At 43.5% G+C, this 22,060-nt stretch overlaps 1 protein-coding gene across 6 annotated transcripts in view; it reads left to right on the top strand.

Moving 5' to 3' along the window:
* The window catches only part of prdm10 (PR domain containing 10), a 202,691-nt gene that overhangs the window by 141,963 nt on the left and 38,668 nt on the right, over positions 1 to 22,060 (top strand). For all 6 annotated transcript variants that reach the window (XM_059638988.1, XM_048562397.2, XM_048562394.2 and 3 more), the window contains 6 exons: positions 2,211 to 2,366; positions 4,998 to 5,177; positions 10,500 to 10,610; positions 14,435 to 14,635; positions 16,996 to 17,157; positions 20,225 to 20,401. In XM_059638988.1, coding sequence (XP_059494971.1) covers positions 2,211 to 2,366; positions 4,998 to 5,177; positions 10,500 to 10,610; positions 14,435 to 14,635; positions 16,996 to 17,157; positions 20,225 to 20,401 — 987 coding nt within the window. The remainder of the gene's footprint in view (positions 1 to 2,210; positions 2,367 to 4,997; positions 5,178 to 10,499; positions 10,611 to 14,434; positions 14,636 to 16,995; positions 17,158 to 20,224; positions 20,402 to 22,060) is intronic.

The raw sequence follows: 22,060 nt of genomic DNA, 5'->3' as shown, positions 1-22,060 counted from the left end.
TGCCTTAACAATCCTATCTGCCTGCGACTCCACTTTCAAGGAACTATGAACCTGTACTTGAAGGCCTCTTTGTTCATCAGCAGTCCCCAGGACCTTACCATTAGGTGTATAACTCCTGCCCTGATGAGCCTTTCTAAAATGCAGCACCTCATGTTTATCTAAATTAAACTCCATCTGCCAATCCTTGACCCATTGGCCTATCTGATCAAAATCCCATTGTACTCTCAGGTAACCTTCTTCGCTGCTCACTGCACCTCCAATTTTAGCGTCATCTGCAAGTTTATTATACCTCCTACGTTCGCATCCAAATCTTTTGTATAAATGAGAAAAAGCAGTGGACACAGCACCAACCCTTGTGGTGCACCGCTGGACACAGGCCTCCAGCCTGAAAAGCAACCCTCCACCACCACCCTCTGTCTTCTACCTTTGAACCAGTTCTGTATCAAAATAGCTAGTTCTTCCTGTTTTCCATGTGATCTAACCTTGTTAACCAGTCTACCATGAGGAACCTTGTCAGCCACCTTACTGAAGTCCATATAGATCACACCCACCACTCTGCTCCCATCAATCCTCTTCATTACTTCTTCAAAAAAACTCAATCAATTAGCGAGACACGATTTCCAACACACAAAGCCATGTTAGCACTCTCTAATCAGTTCTTGCCTTTCTAAATACTTGTAAATCCTGTCCCTCAGGAGTCCCTGCAACAAATTGCCCACCACCGATGTCAGGCTCAACAGTCTATAGTTCCCTGGCTTTTCCTTACCACCTTTCTTAAATTAGCAGCACAACATTAGGCAACCTCCAGTCTTCCACCACCTTACCTATGGCGATCTAAGATACAAATATCTCATTCCTGTTACTGGTTATTTCTGAGGTCAAGATGTGCAACAATTGCCATGTACTTTTCCCTACATGAGAGGAAGTGCACCGCAGTTGTGAACCACTTTGGGACTTTCTCAGGCCCTCAATGAGAGAATACAAAAACAAATCTTGTTTTGCTCTCACAGTACAAATGGAAAATACAGTTTACAAGAAGATATTGGGTATATGATGGGAATGCCTATAAATGAAGATGTGAAAGATTTGGATGTAATTGCTAGCTGTTTTCATTGTGAAGCTAACAATGATGATGCTGTTCAGTACTAGGATGCAATTTTTACTAAGCAGCAGTTGCCGATTCTGAATCCAAGGATAATGGAGAAATCCTGAAGATTAATGAGCATAATTTAAAAACTGTCAGCTTTCTGAAGAAGCTCATCAGCTAAAACTATTTATTTTGGTGGAAATAAGACTTAACATCTGATGAGAGCTTTTAAATAATGAAACTGAAGCTACTTTTTTTCAAATTCACAAAGCTAATGGGTAACAAAAATTAAACCAGAAAGAGGAAGAGAGAGTAACTCAGTAAGTTGTGATTGAGCACTGCTTAATTTTCAAAATTGGCAACTTTGGGAAGAAGAGAAAGGTTGATGAGGTCAGAGTTCCACAGTTTCGAGATCCTATAAAAAGTAATCCTGAGTAAAACCCAATGTGGTTGATTTTAACACAGTTGACACGGCTAGAAGTTAAAGAACAGTGAGGGTGAAATTCCTCATGATTGATGTGCCATTTTAGAATTGATGAGTTGGATCGATTAAACTAGACGCAAGGGAAATGAGGCAAGACATCACGAAAAGAGTGGGTGTGATGCGTGAAGTATGGGAGGAGTTTTGACAAGGAGTTGACACAGTTGCAGGGAATGGGGAGGGTGTTGGGAGGAAGTGAGGACAGAAGGGAGTAGATCTAGGCACAATTTTTTTTTTTAACCCCCTGTGTCTGTAGGTGTGAGGCTGGAAAAGCCCCACAGGTCAGACGGCACGAGAGGAGTAGGAAAGTCAATGTTTTGGGCCAAAACCCTTCTTCAGGACTGGGAAGGGGGAGGGGAGACCACAAATAAATAGAGGGAGGGGATGTGAGGGCCGGGGAAAGGATAGGAGAGATCGTGATGGGTGGATGCAGGTAGAGGGTTATTGAGATTGGTTCATTTTTAAAAATTTGCTCTTCAAATCTGAAGTGCAGGAAAGTAAATTGTGTCTTTGACTATCACTGATGGTGTTAATGCCTTGTGTTCGTGAACAGTTATAGTTTTGTTACTTTTGCACCTCAGCAGTCTATATAACAATATAGTTAATTTTTTTAGTACAGTTCTGAAATTTTTCAATGAGCAGATAAAGAAGCATATTCGCAGCTTCCATTCTGAGAAGGTTTACCAATGTACAGAATGTGACAAAGCCTTCTGCAGGCCAGACAAGCTCCGTTTACATATGCTGAGGCATTCGGACCGCAAAGATTTCCTCTGTTCCACGTGTGGCAAACAGTTCAAAGTAAGTGAATCCAAATGCTATCTACAACTCTTACTGTTCTGTGTTTTTGTGTACATGGTGATCCACAGTAAATTCAATATTGTGATGAGGGGAGCAGAGATATCACGTTTGACTCCCCATATATTATTTTGCTACTACATTGAAACTTGTATGTTAAAATATTGTTAACTGTCTCATGCCTCTTCAGTCTGAGTCCGCTTAGAATAACATTGTTCTTTGGTCAGAGAGCAACATTCAAGCTTCACATTATCTCTCTTGAAATGAATGGGAAGTTCAGTTACTGGTACAAGACATTTGGTGAAAATCAAATCTCTCAAAGTAGGTGTGTCGAAGTTCTGAGGTTATCATGACCAGACTACAACAGGTACCAGCAGGGTTTTCCCATGAGATTCCTAACCAAGGTGAAGAATAGGGCGAGAGTTGAGAATAGAATGGACTGGCAAAAGAACAATTTAGTTTTGACTGAATTGGAATAGATTTGCAATATTAGGGATACTTTCACCTGATAATACGTTTTGTGGACCAGCGTTTAAATAATATTGCTTATAAGAAATGATAAAGTGCAATCTGACTATGATATCTTTATTACCTGGCTCCCTCTCCTGGATAATGTATTGTATAATTACACATGTTGCTGTTGAGTTGCTCTGCATACTTCTACTGTCCTGCCTTTAGAAGCTCTCATTGCATTTGGGAAGAGAATTCCTATCTGCATCCCATTGCCATGGCCCCTTTATCGTTCCTTCCGCTACCTTGTTCCTCACCTATGTCACCCTCCCCTGCTGGTTCCTCCTCATTTTTCATTGCCTTATTCGTCAAAAAAAATGGCAGGAATATGCCACTTGGCTACATGAACATATTCTTGACTTATGTTACTGCTAAGCACCCTCTTTTTCCTGATAGAAATTATTCTGTTCTCATGGACAGTTGGAAGGTTTCTTTTCCTGCACTGTATTTTAGTTCTTAGAAAGAATGACAGAGGATGCTGGGCCAATTTAATTTCTATTTGCCAGAATCTGCTTTTTATTTTTCATTTTTGTATGCCTTTCTTTTAATCACAGAATCCTCTCAGTATTGAAGCAGGCCATTCGACCCACCGAAGAGTAACCCACCCAGACCTACTGCCTCCCCTATCCCTGTAATCCTGCATTGCCCATGGCTAATCCACCTAGCCTGGAAACTATGGGCAATTTAGCATGGCCAGTCCACCAAACCTGCACATCTTTGGACTGCAGGAGGAAACTGGGGCACCTGGGGCAAACCCACACAGGCACAGAAAATGTGCAAACTCCACACAGACAGTCACCCAAGGGTGGAATTGAACCAGCATCCCCTGGTGCTGTGATGTAGCAGTGCTAACCACCTGAGGCACTGTGCTGCTCTACTCCCGCTGTGCTGAATTATGTTGTCTTTGTTGTTTATGCTGTCTTTTAACTATTTATTCAATTGTCACCTTTTTTGTCAAGTCTTGGTCTTGCTCCTTGAGTGTATAAACTGATTCTGTATTCTTTTAATATTTTTCGCAAAGATTTCCCATTAATTCAAATGTCATTAATTAACCATTAACAGATTCAGCAACTTTACTGTAGGCAGCCTCTGTCTATCCCATTTATCACCCACCAGCCCAATCCCTAGTACTCCCTTTTGTAATATGACATCTTTTGACTGTAGGTAACCTACAGTGCATTTTCATTCACTCATGCCCGCTTATCCACCTCCAGATACGCTTTTATCTATATGTCATCCCATATATTTTTTGCTCACCTCTTCTCCACTTTTTTAAATCATTTACAGGAATTGAGCATCACTGGCATAACTCTGTGGCTCGATAATTCGATAACTCCAGTGGCTTGCTCGGTCAGCCATTTGATGGGGAGGAATGGGGCTGTTGCTTTGCCACTGGAGTCATGTTTTTGTCAGGTAGAGAGGGACAGCAGGTTTATTTCCGAAAGGATGATTAGCGAACCCAATGTGCTACACGGTCTCTATTATTGATGCAAGCTTTTTATTCCAGATGTACTTAGCTATTTCTTGTGCTGTAATGGTGCTTTTTAAACTCAATGCTTTGATCATTGATAAAGGTTCCCCTAAATATTGTGAGTGCAACAAGGAGTAGAAAACTGGGATCTGCTGTACAGACAGCAATGAGGCCATACACAGACAGCATTTCCTTTAAAGTTGAATGCAATATGACTGTGCAACAAGGAGAACACACATTGCAAACAGAAATTAGAGGGATCACTGGGCTCAATGTTTGTGATAGGAGCCCTGAAAATTACAGGTAGTCCAGCAGCAAATGGATCACATGATCTGTGTGTCTCTTTCATCTGTGATACAGGCCTTTTATCAATACTTGGTTTATTGTAATAGACTAGCTAAGTGTGTGTGTCACAGCAACCTCCGTCCTGGTCAATAAACTCCCTTTAAAGGATACCTTGCTTGGCCTCAGGTCAGTAAACCCTCACAATACTGTCTCCAGGATGAAGCGTAGAAATTAATTATTCAGCATGGCTCAATGTTCCTTAAGTTATCAAACTGAGTTGAAATGAAATGCCTGTTGGCAAGAACATTACATGTCTGACTGTTTGTCTCATGTATTGACCTTGGTGTTCTGCCTCTCTTTTTTGATAGAGGAAGGACAAGTTGAAAGAGCACATGCAACGGATGCACAATCCTGAACGGGAGGCCAAGAATGCTGGCCGCATTCACAAGTCCAAACCTTTCAAACCCAAGATCCCCTCCACAGATTACGAGAGCTTCATGTTCAAGTGCCGAGCCTGTATGATGGGTTTTCGGAGGCGTGGGATGCTGGTCAGTGCTAGAAACCATTGAAATATTTGGTTAGGCCTTGCTCTGTGAACCCATGTAACATGAGGGTTCCTGTTACACACTTGTCAGTAATGTCATCAAATTGTTACTTAGTTTGTTCCTTTGGGGAATTCGTCCAGATGCTAATATTGGGAATTAATCCGGATAGGCCTCAGAATTCTGCCAGCTTGGCTTCAATCAACAGAAACAGGTCATATTTTTGCAAAATATTTTGTACAAATGTCACTACTGTGTAGCTATTGGCAATGCGTAAGGTACCAATAAGTTTAACATTTGATGTGTGTGAAATACCTGATAAAGATGTGAAGGTAGTGGCCTGGTTTCTGGGAGTGAGAGCCTACAGATTACAGAAAATTGTAGATTTTTCAGGGAAATTTGCACATTGGTGATTGTTCTGCAGATATGATATAATTAGGTTTTGGCAAGACCTTTGATACTGGAATAGTGCATAAAAGTAAGGAAGTGTTGCTGGAAACATGCACAGTATTGGTGAGAGTGACCTGGAGGCGGGATGCATTTGCATTGGAGGCAGTTCGGAGGAGGTTCACTGGATTGATCCCAGAGATGAGGATTTTCAAATTGAGCAGTTTAGCCCTCAACTCTCAGTAGTTTAGAAGAATGAGAGGAAAGCTCGTTAATGTATATAAGATGCTAAAGGAGATTGACAAAGTAGACTTGGGACGTTTCCTTATGTCAGCCAATCTAGAATGAGAGGGCGTAGCCATAGGGTAATGGGTAGTAGATTTAAAACACAGGTAAGGAGAAATGACTTCTCTCAAAGAGTCATGAATCTGTGCAATTCACTATCCTAGAGAGCGGTGGATGCTAGGGTAGTGAGAAAGAGTCACTTATTTCTTCTCCAGCGTAATTGAATACATATAAGAAGATGGACAGAGGTTTAATTTGTAACGGGTTAAAGCGTTCTGGAGAGCTGGCAGAAAAGTGGCGTTGAGGCTGAGATAAAATCAACCACAATTGTATTAAATGGATCGGGCACAGGGGCTAAATTGCCTACTCCTGCTCCTAGTTCTTAAGCTTTCATGTGCCACTTAAGACCTTAGGTTCTCCAGGGGAGTTAGTCAGTTGGATACAAAATTGGCTTGACAGTAGGAGACAGAGGGAGATGTAGAGGATTGTTGTTCAGACATGAGGCCTGTGACCATCAGTCTGCCGCAAGGATTGGTGCTGAATCCACTGCTGTTCATCCTTTATATAAACAATTTGGATGAGAATACAGGGGGCATGGTTAGTAAGTTTGCGGATGACACCAAAATTAGTGGTTTGGTGATCAGTGAAGAAGGCCATCTAAGAGTATAATGGGATCTTGATCAACTGGGCCAGTGGGCCGAGGAATGGCAGATGGATTTTAATTCAGGTAAATGTGAGGTGTTGCATTTTGGGAAGACAAACCAAGATAGGACTTGCTCAGTTAATAATAAGGCCCTGGAGAGTGTTGTTGAATGGAGAGGTCTAGGCCTGCAAAGTTTGGTAAAAGTGGTGTCACAGGCAGACAGGATGATGAAGATGCATTTGGCATGCTTCCCTTCATCGGTCAGAGCGTTGAGTACTGGAGTTGGGGCGTCATGTTACAACTGTACAAGACATTAATAAGCCCACATTTGGCCCATGTGTGCAATTCTGGTCATCTTGCTGTAGGAAGGTTGTTATTAAACTGGAAATGGTGCAAATAAGACTTACAAGGATGTTACCGAGACTGGAGTGTCTGAGTTGTAAGGAGAGGCTGGATAGGCTGGGACTTCTTTCCCTGGAGCATAGGAGGCTGAGAGGTGACCTAATGAGGGGCATAAATAAGCTGAATAGCCAAGGTCTTTTCCCCAGAGTAGGGGAGTCCAAAACTAGATGAAGTAGGTTTAAACTGAGAGGGAAAGATTTAACAGGGACCTCAGGGGCAAATACAGTGCAAATACATACTTTAATAAGTGGTGGTGCATATATGGATGAGCTGCCAAAGGAAATGGTCAGGGCAAGTACAATTGCAATATATAAAAGACATTTGAACAAGCCCATGTGAAGAAAGGATTTAGCGGGATGAGGGGCAAATGCAGGCAAACGGGACTAGTTCAGGAAAGCTGGTTGGCATGGACATGTTAGGTTGAAGTATCTGTTTCTGAGCTGTATGACTGTGACTCTTAATTAGCAAAATAAGGTGGCATGGAATGAAAAGAAAAGTTGAACACTGCAGCTGGGAACCTGCTGGAAATCCGAAATAAAAACAGGATATGAAGGAAATCCCCATCAGGTCTAGCAGCGTCTGTGGCGAAGGAGACCAAGCTAATGCCAAGGCCTGTGACCTTCCATCAAAACAGGGAATGGTTAGCAGTATCATAAACTTTCAGCAAGTGCAAGATGTAGAAAGAAGGCTTGGGAAAAGATCAGAAAGGACGGTCTGTGATTCCGTGAAAGAGAATAAATCATAAGTGATGATGCAAGGCCACAGGGAAGTAATGTGACAAGTAAAGTAATAAAAGATAGAACAAAGAACTGCGGCTGCTGAAGATCTGAAATTAAAACAAAGCGCTGGGGAGATCTGGAAGCATATGTGAAGAGAAAACCAGAATTAACATTTCAAGTTTGGTGACGTTTCTTCAAAACAAAAGATCTGTCCAGAGGAGGTGCAGTTAGCAGAACGATGAACTGCTGCTATTGGAGAAAAAAGAGAGGTAAAACAAGGCAGTTTACCAACATGTGCACTGGAAAATAAAATGATTTTACATTCTGAGTTTGTTAAACTCAGTGTTGGGTATTGAAACATTCCTAAAACCTCATCTATCAGGCAGAAGATACAGAAACTTGAACACATGCATCAACAGGTACAAGAACAACTTCTTCCCTGCTGTTCTGAGGATGGGTCACCGGACCTGAAACGGTAACTCCTTTTTCTCCTCCATAGATGCTGCCAGACTGCTGAGCTTTTCCAACAACTTTGTTTTTGTTCTTCCCTGCTGTTATTAGACTGATGAATGGATTCTGTAACTTCAGATAATGTTGATCTGTTAGTGTTGATCTTGCCTCGCGCACGTCCTGTGCAATGTAACCTGTATGCCTCACTCTGTCCAGTTTCTTTTCACCCTGTGACCTGTCTATCTTTGCTTACTATGATCTACCTGTCAGGATTGCAGACTGAAAGCTTCCACAAAGTAGTTATCTGATCTCTGTTTAGTCTCCAAATGTAAAGCAGACTGAACTGTGAACAGCATCTGCTAAATTAGAAGAGGTGCACATTCCTTGTTTCCCCTGGAAGAGAGTTTGGGCCTATGGATGGTGAAGAGAGAGAAGGTAAAAAGCTAGGATTATCATTTTGTATACTCACAATGAAAGGGGAGGGGATTTTGGAAGAAGCTTCTTTTGGTGTATTGGAAGGGGAGATAGTTGAGGGAGTGGCTGAAAGTCAGGAATTAGATTTTGGAATGAGTGTTCTTTTAGCATTATTTACTTGGTTATTGTCTATGTCTTGATCTCCTTGAAGAAACAACATTTCAGGACTCAGCCTGTCCACTGTCTGATTGATCATCTTGTATCAGAAATTGATTTAATGAATTTGGTGCTCCTGTGTGAGAGAACTTAATGAGATCAGGATGTTATTTTTTGTTCATCGCCCAGTGTCAGCTTTAGCTGTTTGAAGTCTGGTCAAGTATGTTTGGTGGGCAGTCAGTTTTACAACACTGGAGCAGGGTGTTTACACACAAGTCTATGCTGGTGATTTTCTCCACATGTAGAGTTCAGTCAAAGTGTCCTGCCCATCTGTATCCTAATTGAGCTTGCCCTGCTTTGTACTCTTGCAACAGCCTGCTGTATAGGAAGACCATGAGGGCCTGTTAATGGGTAGACAATGGGTGCAAAATAAAAACCGTTTTCTCATGGCCATTGATGCCGGGAATTGGATTGAGACTTCCCACATTCATTATATTTCATTCCCTCGCAGTCAGAGGACACTTTCATTCATTGGATGAAAACCAGTCTGGATTGAATCATAGAGGTGAGGCAGGTATTGTTACTGTGCCACTGTAACCAGGGGTTGACCTGATGTTAAGCATCTCAACTGACAAAACCAGCAGCTACACACAAGGCCCTAAAGGTGGGTCTGAGGAGCAATGAATTATTTCAGTGAAATGTTGAAAGCTGCAGCCACATGCTTATCACAGTGATTCATGCAGTGGTTGAAGGTTCATTCAGTGTTTGGAGAGAAACAGGAAACTTGTCAGTTATGTAAGCTGACACCAGCAAACCAAATTCAAGTTAAACCATTATTTCCCTTTGAGGAAGGTCGCTTAGACCGAATGGCTGCACTCCAAATGAACTGATGACATGAAACTTTGATGCATTCCTTTCGGATGAATATGATGCAGGAGGAACTCATCGTTTTGATGAGTCTGTAGTTCAATCCATTGTCATAGGGAAGATGGCAGACAAATTCTTTTGGAGCGTGAAACTGCATCACACAAAGATAATAAATATAACAAATCACAATGTATAGTTAAAATAGTCCAGACTTCAGCTTTCATAAGAGAATTTTGGGTTGCATTTTATTATTTTTTTTTGAAACTATGCCTTATTTATAAACCGAGCAGTCAATGCTATGTACACAGATGCCATAACCTGGCCTATCTCTGCTGCACAGACTAACCTGTCTGTCTGAAGCACTGATTTTTCCATTTGCAGGTTTCCTTGAGCTCATCAACCAATGGAAATTAACCAATGCCCAGAAAATGGGGGAAAAAAGTGTTTACCAGGGAATACTTATTCTGATTTTATTTATTGTAGCCACATGTACCGAAGTATAATGAAAAGCTTTGTTTTGCAAGCAGTACAGGCAGATCATAGTAAACAAGAATATAGGGCACTTAGACAGAGCGAGGCAGACAACGAAACGGCTTCACAGGAGGTGCACAAAGCAAGACCAACATGATTTGAAGTTACAGAGATTTATTCAACAGTCTAATAACAGCAGGAAAGAAGAAGTTCTTGAACCTGTTGGTGCATGTGTTCAAGCTTCTGTATCTTCTGCCTGACAGAAGAGGTTGGAAGAGGGCATTATGGGGGTTGGAGAGGGGTCTTTCTGTGGCAATGAGTGGTATATGGAGTCCGTGGATGGGAGTTTGACTTCTGTGAGGATCTTGGCTGCACGCACAACTTTCAGTACTTTCTTATGGCCACTTCATGGACGGCACATTCTTGAATGTTAGACCTGGTCCTAAGAGGATGTGGACAGTTGTGGTTGTACGTGCAGCTCAGTGTATGATAAAGGCGGAGTCTTTTTCTCATGATGCTTGATCTCTCTTCCAGGTGAATCATTTGTCAAAAAGGCACCCAGATATCAGGATAGACGATGTGCCAGAATTAACATTGCCCATCATTAAACCAAACCGGGACTATTACTGCCAGTATTGTGACAAGGTAAGAACAGAAGGAAGTAACTACTGATAGTGCTGTGACAGGAAGCTATGTCAAGGTGAGGATAGAGAAGGAGTGACTGCGGTCTTTACAGTGGCACCCCTTCTTTCATCCAGCTCAGGCCCACCAATTTTTAATGCCCCGTTCGGTGTCAGTTCCAACGGAAGTAATTTTGACCTAGTATTGACTCATCAGGATGACAGTCAAGTTGAAAAGGAAGTGAAACAAGCAGATACTTAGCAGAAGGATTTTAATATGAGGTAGTGAGAAACGATGCCAAATTAATTTGCCAATATTTTGAAGGGAATGGAGAAATAGAGGGACCTGTGGCTTCATGTTCACAAATCATAGATGGTGGCGGGACAGGTTGATAAGGTAATTCAGAAAGTGTAAGGGATATAAATGCTGGTGTAATGCATTGAACACAAAAAGAAAAAGGTAACACCAGATCTCTGCAAATCAAAAGATTGCAGAAAGTAATGAAAATAAAAGAACTGAGGATGTTGGCAATCATAAATACACGTAAAGTGCAGGTCTGGCAGGCTCTGTGGACAGAGTAGCACAGTTAGTGTTTCAAGTTGAATGACTTCCGCAAGAGATTTTTTTTATGTATCACAGAGGGAGTATTGTGTGCAATTCCAGGCACCTCATCTCACAAAGGATGTCAAGGCCTGGAGAGGGTGCAGAGATGGTTTAAAAATAACACGGGAAAGGTGGGTAATAAGGGAGATTAGAAATCTTGTTAGATCCAAGGAAGGACATCCAAAATGGCCAAAAACGGCAGACTGAAGATTGGGAGCAGTTTAAATTTCAGATTTAAATGGATGCATTAATGATCATTTTCCAGCATTCTGTAGACTCTGGAAGAGTTCCAGTGGACTGGAGGGTAGCTAATGTAACTCCACTTTCTGAAAGAGGAGGGAGAGAGAAAATGAATTATAGGCTGGTTAGCTTGACATCGATAGAAGTGAAAATGTTAGAGTCCATTCTAAAATAGCAGAGCACTTGGAAAACAGTAACAGGATTGGACACAATCAGCATGAATTTGTGAGAGATAAGTTATGCTTGACAAATTTGATTGAAATAGTTGAGGATGTAACTAACCATGTTGCTTGGGATAGCTTGTGGATGTGGTTTACTTCGATAAGATCCCACATAAGAGATTAGCATGTAAAATTAAAACACATGGAACTGTGGCTAATGTACTGATATGGATAGAAAACTGGTTGGCAGACAGGAAAGAAAGAGGAGGAATTGATCGGTTTTTTTCTGAATGGCAGGCAGTGCCGAGGTGGGTATTGCATGGATAAGTGCTTGGGCTCCAGCTATTCATAATAACGATTTTACATGAGGAAACTAAATGTAATATCAACAATTTTGCAAACAACACAAAGCTAGGTGGAAGGGTGAGCTGTGAGGAGTAGCAGAGATGCTTCATTGTGATTTGGGCACATTAGGTGGGATTAAAGGCCCCTGAATCCCTAAAGCCTTATGACGTCTCAGAGTACTTAAGAAAGTGGCTCTTAAAAAAGCAATTTCACTTCCAAGACTGACCATTCTGAGTTGGAAATACTTCACTGTCACAGGGTCAAAATTCTGGAATTCCCTCCTTAATGACATTGTTATCCTCCCTACAGCCCTTGGACTGTATTGGTTCAAAAAAGCAGCTCACTATCACTTTCTCAAGAGCAGCTCGGGGACTGGCAATAAATGCTGACTCAGCATGTGATGGTCAAGTCCCACATGTGAAGAAAACAAAAGGGAATTGACAAATGCATAACAGCTTCAGAATAATGTTGGTAATTGAGAGGTTATCCATTTTGCTAGCAAAAACCGGAAAGTGGATTATTATTTGAATGCTGATGGACTGGGAAAGGGTTCAACACAGCATGGGTATCCTTGTATATCGGGCACTAAGGCTAAGCATGCATTTGCAGCGGACGGTAGAAAGCAATTGGTGTGTTGGCCTTCATAACGCCTTCATAACGAGCGGGGTATCGTGCTGCAATTATGCAGAGCCTTGGTGAGACCACAGCTGGAATGTTTTGTGCAGTTTTGATCTCTACCCGAGTAGGGTTGGTCTGGCCATGGAGGGAGTGCAGCAAAGATTGATTCCTGGGATGATGGGACTGATGTTCAAAGAGAGCTTGATCAGTTAGGACAATGTACATTTAGAAGAATCTGGGAGACCTCATAGAAACTAACAAAATTCTAAAAGGTCTACAGGGTGAATGCAGAAAGGGTGTTCTTGATGACAGGCATATCGTTGGCCATGAGTCCAGGATGGTATGCTGCCTCCCTGGTGCTAGTGTCAAGGATGTCTCACAGCGGGTACAGGGCATTCTGATGGGGAGGATGAACAGCCAGCGGATGTGGTACACATCGGTACAAATGACATAGGTTTAAAAAAACGGATGAAGTCCTAAAGATAGAATACAGGGAGCTAGGAAAAAGGTTCAGAAACTGAACCTCAAAGTTAGTGATTTCAGAATTCCTACTGGTGCCACATGCTAGTCAGAGGAGAAATGACAGGATATACCGAATGAATATGTGGCTGCAAAGATTGTGTCGGGGGAGGGTTTCAGATTCCTGGGTCATTGGGACTGATGCTGGGGGAGGTGGGACCTGTACAGATTGAATGGGTTACGGCTGGGCAGGGCTGGGACTGAAGTTCTAAGCAACTAGATATAGCAATTCAGGCGAATGGGTTCAAAGGTTCTGGGGAGAAAGCAAGATTAGGCTATTGAGTTGGAAAATCAGCCGTGATTGTGATGGATGATGGAGCAGGGTTGAAGATCAGAATTGCTTCCTCCTGCTCCTATTTTCTATGTTTCTGTTGTGAGGGAGCCCAGATTCAGTGGTCACATTGTAAGATTATAGGGAAGTCCATTTAGAACCGAGATGAAGAGGAACTTCTTCATCCATGGAATGGTGAGACTGTGGAATTCTCTGCCGCAGAAAGTAGTTGAGACTAAAACATTAAATCTTTTTGAGAAGGAGCTAGATTTAATCTTTGGGCTAAAGGGATGAAAGTATATGGGCATAAAACAGGAAGCAGAGTACCGAGCTGAACATATTGAATGCTGGAGTGGGCGCAAAGAGCTGAAAGCTCTACTGTTGCTATTTCACCAGGATAAAAACAGGGATGAGGAAATTCAGTAACATGGAGAAGTTGAACTTTTCTCAGGATTTTTCTCCTGTGCCTGGGCGAATACTGCATTATTTTTCTCTTTTGGATAGCTAGAGATCTTTTGCATATGATATCAAACTGAGGCTCCACTCACCTGCTCTGAGATCCCGGGTCATTTTGAGGAGAAGAGCAAATATCCTGATGAATATTTATCCCTCAGGTGATCTGGTCAGTTTCACATTCCTCCATGCTGCTGCATTTCCTACATTTTAACAATGACTGTAAAGCACTCTAAGATTTTCAGTGATTGTAAGAGGTGCTGCAGGAATGCATGTATTCTTTTTTTTTCTTTGAAGGATTGATATTCCAATTCTGGGTTTGGAAAATGTTAAAATTAACACCAGCTTTATCTTCCAGAAACATGCGACTTGCCCACCGAATTATGCCTGTCTTTATATTGTTTCTTTTGGTTCTTGTACTTTACTCAATCATGCTTCCTACAGCCTTGTTTTTCAGTCTGTGTCTCCTTGACTGCCCCGTTGCTTTGTCATGGCGAATGAAATTGCACGTATGTGTGGTAATGTGCGTGGTCCCATTTGGACTGACCCTGCTCAGGACTATGTGTAATAGGAGAAATGTTTAGGACATTTTGCATTGAACCTGTAATAATAACTTAAATTTTATGTTTGTATAATAGGTGTACAAGAGTGCCAGTAAACGTAAAGCCCATATCCTGAAGAACCACCCGGGGGCTGAACTTCCCCCAAGTATCCGTAAGCTGAGACCTGCAGCTCCAGGGGAGCCTGATCCAATGCTGAGCACACACACACAGTTAAAAGGCACCATTGCCACCCTCCCTGTCTGCTGCCCACATTGCTGTAAACAGTACAGCAGCAAGGTGAGTGTTCTGTAAGTTCTGCTGGAGTCAGTACACGACTGGCACTTGGTGATGATCTCTGAGGTTGAAGGTCTTGGCAGCTTTGATTGAAAGGGTTAGTTGGAATGGTTACCTGCCGACGTTTTCAAACCTTCTTTCTCCTTTTACTGGCGTTTTCATCATTTTTATGTATGGGTAATAGAATTAGATTTTTAGAATTAGATTTTATTATTTCTTTTTATTTTAATGTCACGCATTGTGCAGTAAGAATACAATAAAATACAGTGAAAAGCTTTAATTTGTTGGTACAACATGGTGCTATTTTGAATAATTTAAGAATAAGGATAAGAAAGAACGACAGCTTAAAGAAAGCCCATCAGTCACATGCCAGCTCATTACTATCAACGATGCCCATGCCACAATCTGTCTGTCACCTCTTCGCCGTCTATACCAGACCCAATCAGCATCAAAGCTGCCGATCCTGAGGCTCCATCTTTGCCACTGGGCCAGTACTGCTCTGCCACCACCTCACTGCTGAATGCTTCAGATCAACTGTAGAATAGAATCCCTATAGTGTGGAAACAGGCCATTTGGCCCAACAAGTGCACACCAACCCTTCGAAGAGCATTCTGCACAGATGCATTCCCCCCACCCATAACCCTGCATCTCCCGTGGCTGACCTACACTGAATACTATGGGTAATTTAGCATAGCCAACCCACCTAACTTGCACATTTTCTGACTGTGGGAGGAATCCGGAGCACCTGGAAGACTTCATGCAGGCAGTTGCTCAAGGGTGGTAGTGAACCCAAGTCTCTGGCACTGTGAGGCAATCTGCTAACCACTGAGCCAGCATACCACCCTGACGTCAGAATCGCATCTCTCGCTGCTGGGCCCACTTCATCAATGTTGCCATGATGCTTCACTGCAACCAGAGCTGAACACAACCAACAACAAAGTCACCGATCCTCAGGCACCATCTTTTGCTGGTGATCCTACCTAGCCAACATCGCCTCTGCCTGCTAATTCCAGAACCTGCGCTTGCCCTGGACATTGCCCGCTCAATGTCTGAGTAGGCTTGCCTGAGGTCCCTATCCTCGGCCCCCTTGAATCTGCTTGAGGTTGGAACCCTGGGTCGGCTCGAAACTGCTTGACGTCCACGCTCTGGGTTTGCTCAAGGTCCACACTCTCACCATCGCCCATGTCTTCCAAGCTCAGGACAAGGTAAGCAAGTAAGAAAAGAAAAGAGAGGAAAGAGAAAGAAAGAAAAGTGGTCGGAGCAGATGAGCTGCCATCTCTGACTGGAACAAATTTATTGTCACATGTACTTGAGTATAAGAATACACGAGTGGGGTGAAAAGTGTGCAAAGTCACCATTCTCTAGAGCCATCTGGTCACAAAACCAGACATTGCAAAAAAAAAAGAATTTTATTTATAAAAGCCAGAGGATAAGAAAGCACTGAGATCATAAAGTCTAAAGTCTTATCTCCCTAAAAGGTCTTGGAATGCTTAGCTAGGTCTTGAGTCTAAGTCAGCCCCATCGATCATCGGGACGTGGTGGAGGAGGACCACATTCTTGTTGCTACTGCCCCCCAGTCACCAGGCAGCGCTTTGCTACCGCTGCGCCCCCCCCCCCCCCCCAAAAGCTAGGCAGAGCTTTGCTACCGCTGCCCCCCCACCCCGATCACTAGGCAGAGCTTTGCTACCGCTGCCCCCACCCCCGCCGCGATCACTAAGCAGAGCTTTGCCACTGCAGCCCCCCCCACCTCGATCATTAGGCAGAGCTTTGCCACTACAACACCCCTCACCCCGATCACTAGGCAGAGCTTTGCCACTGCAGCCCCCCCCCACCTCGATCATTAGGCAGAGCTTTGCCACTGCAGCCCCCCCAAACCTGATCACTAGGCAGAGCTTTGCCACTGCAGCCCCTGATTGCTGGAAGGTGCCAAGTTGTTGCAGTTGCTAATACTGCCGCTGCTTCCAATTGCCGAGACGGCTGCGAGGCTGCCACCGTTGGGCGAAAGCCCTGCTCTCGCTGCCAGAGGCACATCACCACTGCCTATGATTGCTGAGAGCAGCCCAACATGGATACAATAGGCTCCCTTATCAGTGCTGTCAAAACTCTGTGGCTGTAAAGCTCTTTGTCTTCTGCGATTCTTTTGTGTCTTGTTGCTTGATACATAATTGCTCCTCTTCCCTTCAAAATTGCCATCGGGTTTTTTTAATATATCCTGCTGAGTTCTTGGGTAGTGCAGGGATATCTGTGTGCCTCAACCCTGCTCAGGAGCTGCAGGCATGTGTGCAGTGTGAGAGCTGGTGATAATGCAAATGAATGTAGACATGATGTCTCATTCTAAGTAACTGTGTTTGTTCTGTCTCCAGGCAAAAATGGTGCAGCATATCCGCAAAAAACATACAGATGTTCTACAAGAGAATCCGAATGCACTTCAGACACTTCCTGCACAAGCACCGATTGTGGCCACTGTGATTAGTGCAGCACCAACTGTTGTGAACACTGATGGCTCTGCTGGGGACACGATTGTGGTGAGACCGAGATGCAGGTCTTTAACTGCTAATCTGGAATTACCAGACAATTCACAGAATGTCTGCTATTGTGAGCTATACAGAGAGAATAAGGGTAGGGAGAGGCAAGGACAGACAGAGAGGGGGAGAAAGAGAAAGACTCAGACAGGGAGGGGCAAAAACAGAAATAGAGATTCTGACAGGGAGAGGCAAGACAGGGAGAAGCATAGGTAGGGGGAGGCAAGGACAGACAGAGCAAAACTCTGGCAGCGAGAGGCAAGGACACAGCGAGAGAGAGAGAGAGAGAGACAGAGACTCTGGCAGGAAGAGGCAAGGACAGAGAGAGAGAGACTCTGGCAGGGCAAGATAAGGGGAGGGAGAGAGAGAGAGAGAGACACATTAGCCATGAGACGGACAGAGAAGATGATGAGGGGTCAGAGAGACGTAGACAGAGAAGCAGGATGATGCGAGGGAGAGTTGTGAGCAGTCAGACAGACAGATAAAAGGGAATGCAGTCAGAGTAAGTGACATCAGCTGGAATTCTCCGAGTCAGATCTGTCAGGTAAATACCCTTTGATAGGAACTACTGAGTATTGCACAGTGCTTTCCTCTTTTAGTTTTGATATCATCTGTAAACCTGACCTATTTTGATCTGAAGGAAGCAAGAATCTTTATGAAACTTGATACTACAGTATGTGGTAAAATAATTGCCTGTTAGTTTTCAGCTGGACATAAACCTATTCCTAATGATTTGGATTAAACAGATCAGCTGTGGTGTCAGGTCCAGGCTGGGTCAAAATCAAAGACTGTCCCCACAACAGGCCAGCAGTTAAAGGTTTGGCCAATCAATTCCAGAATCAAAACGAAAACAGAAATCGCTGGAGAAACTCAGCAGATTTGGAAGAACTGGAGAAGGGTCACTGAACTTGAAACGTTATCTTTGCATTCTCTCCACAGATATGCCAGACTTGCTGAGTTTCTGTGGCAATTCCTGTTGTTCTTTCAGATCTTTAGTATCCACAGTTCTTTATTTTACTTAAACCCCAGTGTCAACTGATGTGCTACAATTAGCCTGTATGTGCTGAGTTCAAGGGTAGCTTAAAAAAAAACCTGTTAGGAGAGCCTACTCCTTATCATTACCCCTCTGAAGAACGTGTGTTCGTATGGCTCCCGTGCAAAGACAGAACCCAGTTCAAGTGTGTCTTTTTCCACCCTTGGGAGTGCTTGATCATACTCTCTGTGTCATCTGCCTTTCTATTTGGGTATACCACTGCCTGCAAGAACAATAGCCCAGCAAATGGCAGGGAGGGAAATTTGATATGTTTGAAATGAATTTCATTAAAAGCTGTGGGGAAAACTGGAATGAATTCGGTTACTTATTAAAGCTGCTTTCTCACTGATACTGGTAAAGCCCAAAAATGCTGTTCACATTCAGTACAACTGACTAAATTACTGCAAACTGAACAACAGTGGGTGGTTGCCCATGTTCAGTACAGCTGTCGGGTGCCACTCACACTGATCGCAAGCGGGTGATATTTTAGAATGGTGTAAAGATTGTTATGATCTCAAGAAGGCAATTAACTTTTGAAACTAAGTTAGAACTCGTAGTTATTAACTGAAAACTTTGCCACAGGATTTCCATATTGTAAAGAAAAATTTACTGTACAAAAATTAAAATAATTACAATTAAATTTACATTTAATATCTTTTGTAAACACGTTTTTAGACCTGAAAATCTCATCCACAAACTTCCTGTTCTGTTTTTAATTGCATTGAAGAGTTTTCCTGCACATTAATATTTCTTTGAGGGATCCTTCACTTCACTTGAGACCAAATTAATGTATGCTGCAGGTTTCAGGATTCGTTTTGATTCTCCTCATTTTTCTTGCTATTCTCGAAGATATGAGATTTCTTGTGGCCCTGCCATGAGAATTTGCTCAGGGCACCTTCTTGAAACATCTCATGATTGTGGATACTCCAGTTCAAACGTATGCCTCACTTCACTCATTAACTCCAAAATCAGAACATAAGCTTCTTTTCGATAGTCCTTTACTACTTGTCTGATCTCCTTCCAAGCACTTTTCCTCTCTCTTTCTCTCTCTGCCTGTGCCTGTGAGAAAACAAAATGCAGCACAGAACCTGCAACCAAAGCCCTCCGTAAAGTGGCACCTCTATAATGCCCCAGGTAAAGATTTCAAACCTATTGTCCAGTCTTTACAAATCTGTTCTTTCATTAGAACAGCATATTGCTATATTAGGACGTTCCTTTGTTTACCAGTTGGTTTCAACCAGCCTGGGATATCACATGAATAATTCACACCTTTAATGAAGACCAGGGTAATTCTCCTCAGACCTGTTTCATTCAGGAGCAAAAACAGAAATTGCTAGAAAAACTCAGCATGTCTGGCAGCATCTGAGAAGAGATAGCAGAGTTAATGTTTCAGGTCCAGTGACCGACATTCAGGACAGACCTGCCCTCTTCAGATCTCAGCAAAGAAGCCCACCTGAAATTTTGTGACTCTTGCCCTTCCAACTGTGACCTTATAGATAGGTACACATGGGAGATACTTTTCTGAAAATAGTTGGATGATCTTTTTCCTTATTCATTCTTGGGATGAGGTCATCACTAGCTAGGCAGTATTTATTGCCTATCCCTAATTTCCCAGAGCGCAGTTCAAAGTCAACCAAATTGCTTTGGGTCTGGAGTCGCATGTAGTCCAGACCAGACAAGGATGGCAGTTTCCTTCCCTAAAGCTCCTTAGTGAGCCAGATGGGTTTTTCCTGAATCAACAATGGATTTGTGGTCATCATTAGATTCTTAGTTCCAGATATTCTATTGAATTCAAATCCCACCATCTGCCTTGGTGGGATTAGAACCTGGGGTCCCAGAAATGGTTATCTGGGTTTCTGGATTAACAACCTAGCGAAAAATACCACTGGGCTATCACGTCCCCTCGCCAACTCTGGATTCTAGAGTTTCAATTAGCTTGCATTTGTAAATGTATTTCCCTCCAAACTGAAAGATTTTCCCCAGTAAACTTTGAATCATGAAATTAAATTGATTAATTTTGTTTTCTGTTCCACACAGACAACTGATCTGCTGACTCAGGCGATGAGCGAGCTGTCACAAACGCTGACAACAGATTACCGCCCACCACAAGGAGATTATCACCGTGTGCAGTACATTCCTGTCTCTCAACACATCCAACCCATTCAGGGACAGCAGCCTCAGCACATCCAACTCCAGGTGGTACAGGTGGCACAGGTGGGTGATGCATGTAGACATGTTGGTGGTCTGAACACACAAAACAAACAAGCAAACGACCTTTGGCACTGAATTATAGAGATGCTTTATGCCAAACAGAAAAGGAATGTAAAACTTGTATGGGTAGGGCTGAATGCACACTGAAAGGAATTGGAAATGGTCTTCAGTTTGCTGAGTTCAAACACACAAATTAGGGCGAACATAAAGCCCCCTCAAGCCTGTGCTGCCATTCAATAAGATCGTAGCTGATCAGATCACTCCACATTCTCAACTACCCCTTTGTTTATCAAGAATGTATATATCACTGCCTTAAAAATATTCAAGAAATCTGCTTCCACTACTCCTTGAGGAAGGGAGTTCCAGAAAGTCTTAAAACTCTGAGCAAAATGTTTTCGCTATCTGTGTCTTAAACGGACAGCTGCTTGTTTTGGAATAGTGACCCATAGTTATAGGTTCTCCCACGAAAGGACAAAGGACAGTATTCACACAACACCATGTTATAGTCCAACAGGTTGATTTGAAATCACAAGCTTTCGGACCACTGCTCCTTCATATGGTGAAGTGGAAAGAAGTGCACAGGCACAGAATTTATCAACTGAGGGACCATTGCAAGATAATTCCATTTAGTTAAGAGACAACCCAAATGCCTGGAATAACATGATAATAAAATGTGAGGCTGGATGAACACAGCAGGCCAAGCAGCATCTCAGGAGCACAAAAGCTGACGTTTCGGGCCTAGACCCTTCATCAGAGAGGGGGATGGGGGGAGGGAACTGGAATAAATAGGGAGAGAGGGGGAGGCGGACCGAAGATGGAGAGTAAAGAAGATAGGTGGAGAGAGTATAGGTGGGGAGGTAGGGAGGGGAGAGGTCAGTCCAGGGAAGACGGACAGGTCAAGGAGGTGGGATGAGGTTAGTAGGTAGCTGGGGGTGCGGCTTGGGGTGGGAGGAAGGGATGGGTGAGAGGAAGAACCGGTTAGGGAGGCAGAGACAGGTTGGACTGGTTTTGGGATGCAGTGGGTGGGGGGAAGAGCTGGGCTGGTTGTGTGGTGCAGTGGGGGGAGGGGACGAACTGGGCTGGTTTAGGGATGCAGTAGGGGAAGGGGAGATTTTGAAACTGGTGAAGTCCACATTGATACCATATGGCTTCAGGGTTCCCAGGCGGAATATGAGTTGCTGTTTCTGCAACCTTTGGGTAGCATCATTGTGGCAGTGCAGGAGGCCCATGATGGACATGTCATCTAGAGAATGGGAGGGGGAGTGGAAATGGTTTGCGACTGGGAGGTGCAGTTGTTTGTTGCGAACTGAGCGGAGGTGTTCTGCAAAGCGGTCCCCAAGCCTCCGCTTGGTTTCCCCAATGTAGAGGAAGCCGCACCGGGTACAGTGGATGCAGTATACCACATTGGCAGATGTGCAGGTGAACCTCTGCTTAATGTGGAATCCCACTTCCTACAGACTAAGGGGGTGGCCATGGGCACCCGCATGGGCCCCAGCTATGCCTGCCTCTTTGTAGGTTACGTGGAACAGTCCGTCTCCGCACCTACACAGGCCCCAAACCCCACCTCTTCCTCCGGTACATTGATGACTGTATCGGCGCCGCCTCTTGCTCCCCAGAGGAGCTCGAACAGTTCATCCACTTCACCAACACCTTCCACCCCAA

Source organism: Stegostoma tigrinum, chromosome 32 (assembly GCF_030684315.1).
Source record: "Stegostoma tigrinum isolate sSteTig4 chromosome 32, sSteTig4.hap1, whole genome shotgun sequence".
NCBI classification, from domain to species: Eukaryota; Metazoa; Chordata; class Chondrichthyes; order Orectolobiformes; family Stegostomatidae; genus Stegostoma; species Stegostoma tigrinum.
This window is presented reverse-complemented; position numbering and strand designations above follow the sequence as displayed.